General features: G+C 35.5%; 1 protein-coding gene across 1 annotated transcript; it reads left to right on the top strand.

Annotated features, from left to right (window-relative positions):
* Nucleotides 1-320: 320 nt before the first annotated feature.
* On the top strand, nt 321-1,771 carry LOC103133388 (protein-glutamine gamma-glutamyltransferase 2-like; the record flags this gene model as incomplete). The annotated part of the gene is made up of 3 exons (XM_007545145.2): nt 321-536; nt 1,166-1,301; nt 1,662-1,771. Coding segments are annotated over exons 1-3 (256 nt in total), but the record flags the coding sequence as incomplete, so codon positions are not given.
* Between the last annotated feature and the right edge of the window lie 396 nt (nt 1,772-2,167).

The following is a 2,167-nucleotide window of genomic DNA, read 5'->3' as shown; positions in this document are numbered from 1 at the left end:
CCATTTCATTCCACTGTTTTTTACCTGTGGCACATCTAAACACTGCAGGACAGCAGAGGACTGGAGTTTGACACCCCTGTCATTGTGAATGACAACCTGAGACCAACAGGTTAAAGTGCAATCAGTAATACTTTTATAACAAATTTATATCAATAATGATTTATTGGTTAATGTCAAGTTGTCATAACAAAGACATTTTGAATAATGTCAACTTTGATAAGCCTTCATAAATATTCATGAAGGCTTATTCATGTTCATGACAGGTGTTATGTCATGTTTATGAAAGTGTCATGTCAGTCTTATTCAACCCCCTTCAAATAAAGTGTTACCACTTTTTGTTGCTTTCTTCCTTCAGGTTAACAAAGAGGACGCCAACGATGGCGTCCTCGTGGGAAATTGGTCAGACGATTATAGCCGCGGTTTCCCACCAACTCACTGGAGTGGCAGCTATGACATCCTTAAGCAATGGTATACCACCTCATTCAAGAGAGTCAGTTATGGACAGTGCTGGGTGTTTGCCGGCATCATGTGTTCAGGTAAGATTATCTACTCTTCCTTCAACTCTTTTAACTGTAGGTGCATATAGAACAATCTGGTTTTAAGGCAAATATCTTAAGTTAAGATGTTGCCGACTCAGCGATTCTTTTGCAACATTTAAGACAAGACGTCTTACATCTATTACAATTCGGCCAAAATTGTAATAGGCAGGTCATGTTTTTTAAAGATCGTTAATCAGCGATAGGCTGGAAAAAGTCAGTGCTCCAATAGTAACATTACTATTAGTTGGTTGGATTTTTACAGGTAATTTTTAGCCCATTTTTTTCTCCTTACTGCATCTACCAGATTAAAAATGTTATTTCATGTCATGCTTCAGCATTGCTGTCTCTGAATTCACATCATTATGCAAAATACTTTAAAGAGCCTCAACTAACAGCATTTGCAATGTTTGATGCATCCATCTGATAAATATCAGATAATATATATATGACCACCAGGGGGAACTAATAAAGTGCATAATTGAACATTATCAGACCATTATTAAGCATGGAAAATATAAAGCGAACCCTGACAAACATGCAGGAGAGAAAAACAAATGAATTTGTTTTGTGAGGTTTGTAAGGAATTTAGTTTGTAAGATTACTGGTTTGACTATATTTGGTTCCAGTGATGCGCCTGCTGGGAATCCCCTGCCGCGTGGTCACCAACTTCCAGTCTGCTCATGACTCCAACGCAAACTTGACCATTGACAAATACTATGGTGACTTTTTAGTTAGACCAAAAGAAACCGATGAGCGTGTCTGGTAAGATGCCCTAACTTCTTCTTTATAGATGCACATGACCTACAGATAACTGGATAACATTCTAAAATACAAATCTCTAGATGTAATTTCATCTTCAAACCACTGTGAACAAAAGAAACTGTCTTTAAACGTCAGAAATATGTACCTCACACTTTTAATTACACTGTATTTGTCCAATGACAGTAAAGTCATTCAGCCATTAGAAATATTATCTTCTTCAGTAAAATGTGAAACAGCTTAAAATCCTTAACTTAAAGAACAGTTTAAACTATTTAAAGTGAACTGTTCTTTACTTTAAATTTTGTGTGAACTTGGAACATCATCCCAGTTCATGTGCTTTAATATCAGTTGTTTTTGAAGGAACTTCCATGTCTGGGTAGAGGGGTGGATGAGGCGTCCAGATCTGGCAGAAGATGGCCGATATGATGGCTGGCAGGCGCTGGATGGGACTCCACAGGAACTGAGTGAAAGTATTAAACCTTTATTATTATTATTATTATTATTATTATTGTTATTGTTATTGTTATTATTACTAATATTTGTAGTTGCCACTCTATCTGAATGGTAAAGTACTGTTAAATTTTTAGATAAATTTAATGCTATATTTTACTGCCATGGTGCCACAAATAAATTTGTTTTATAGGTCACGTTTTATTACTCACAATAAAATCAGATTAAATATGGTGGCATTCAAGAGTGGTTACAATCTCCCAAAAACCCTGCTTTTTTATTTATTATTATTTTCAAACTTCTTCCACTTTTAATGTAAATTTTACTAAAATAGTAAATTCTGTTATGGGGATACAAGTTCAATAACCCAGTTGCATAGGAGTGCACACTGTAAACTAAGGCTTTGTTGAGTTTAT

The sequence above is a fragment of the Poecilia formosa genome, unplaced genomic scaffold (genome assembly GCF_000485575.1).
Source record: "Poecilia formosa unplaced genomic scaffold, Poecilia_formosa-5.1.2 Scaffold2885, whole genome shotgun sequence".
Lineage (NCBI taxonomy): Eukaryota > Metazoa > Chordata > Actinopteri > Cyprinodontiformes > Poeciliidae > Poecilia > Poecilia formosa.
Note: the sequence above shows the minus strand (reverse complement) of the source record. Positions and strands in the feature narration are given on the sequence as shown.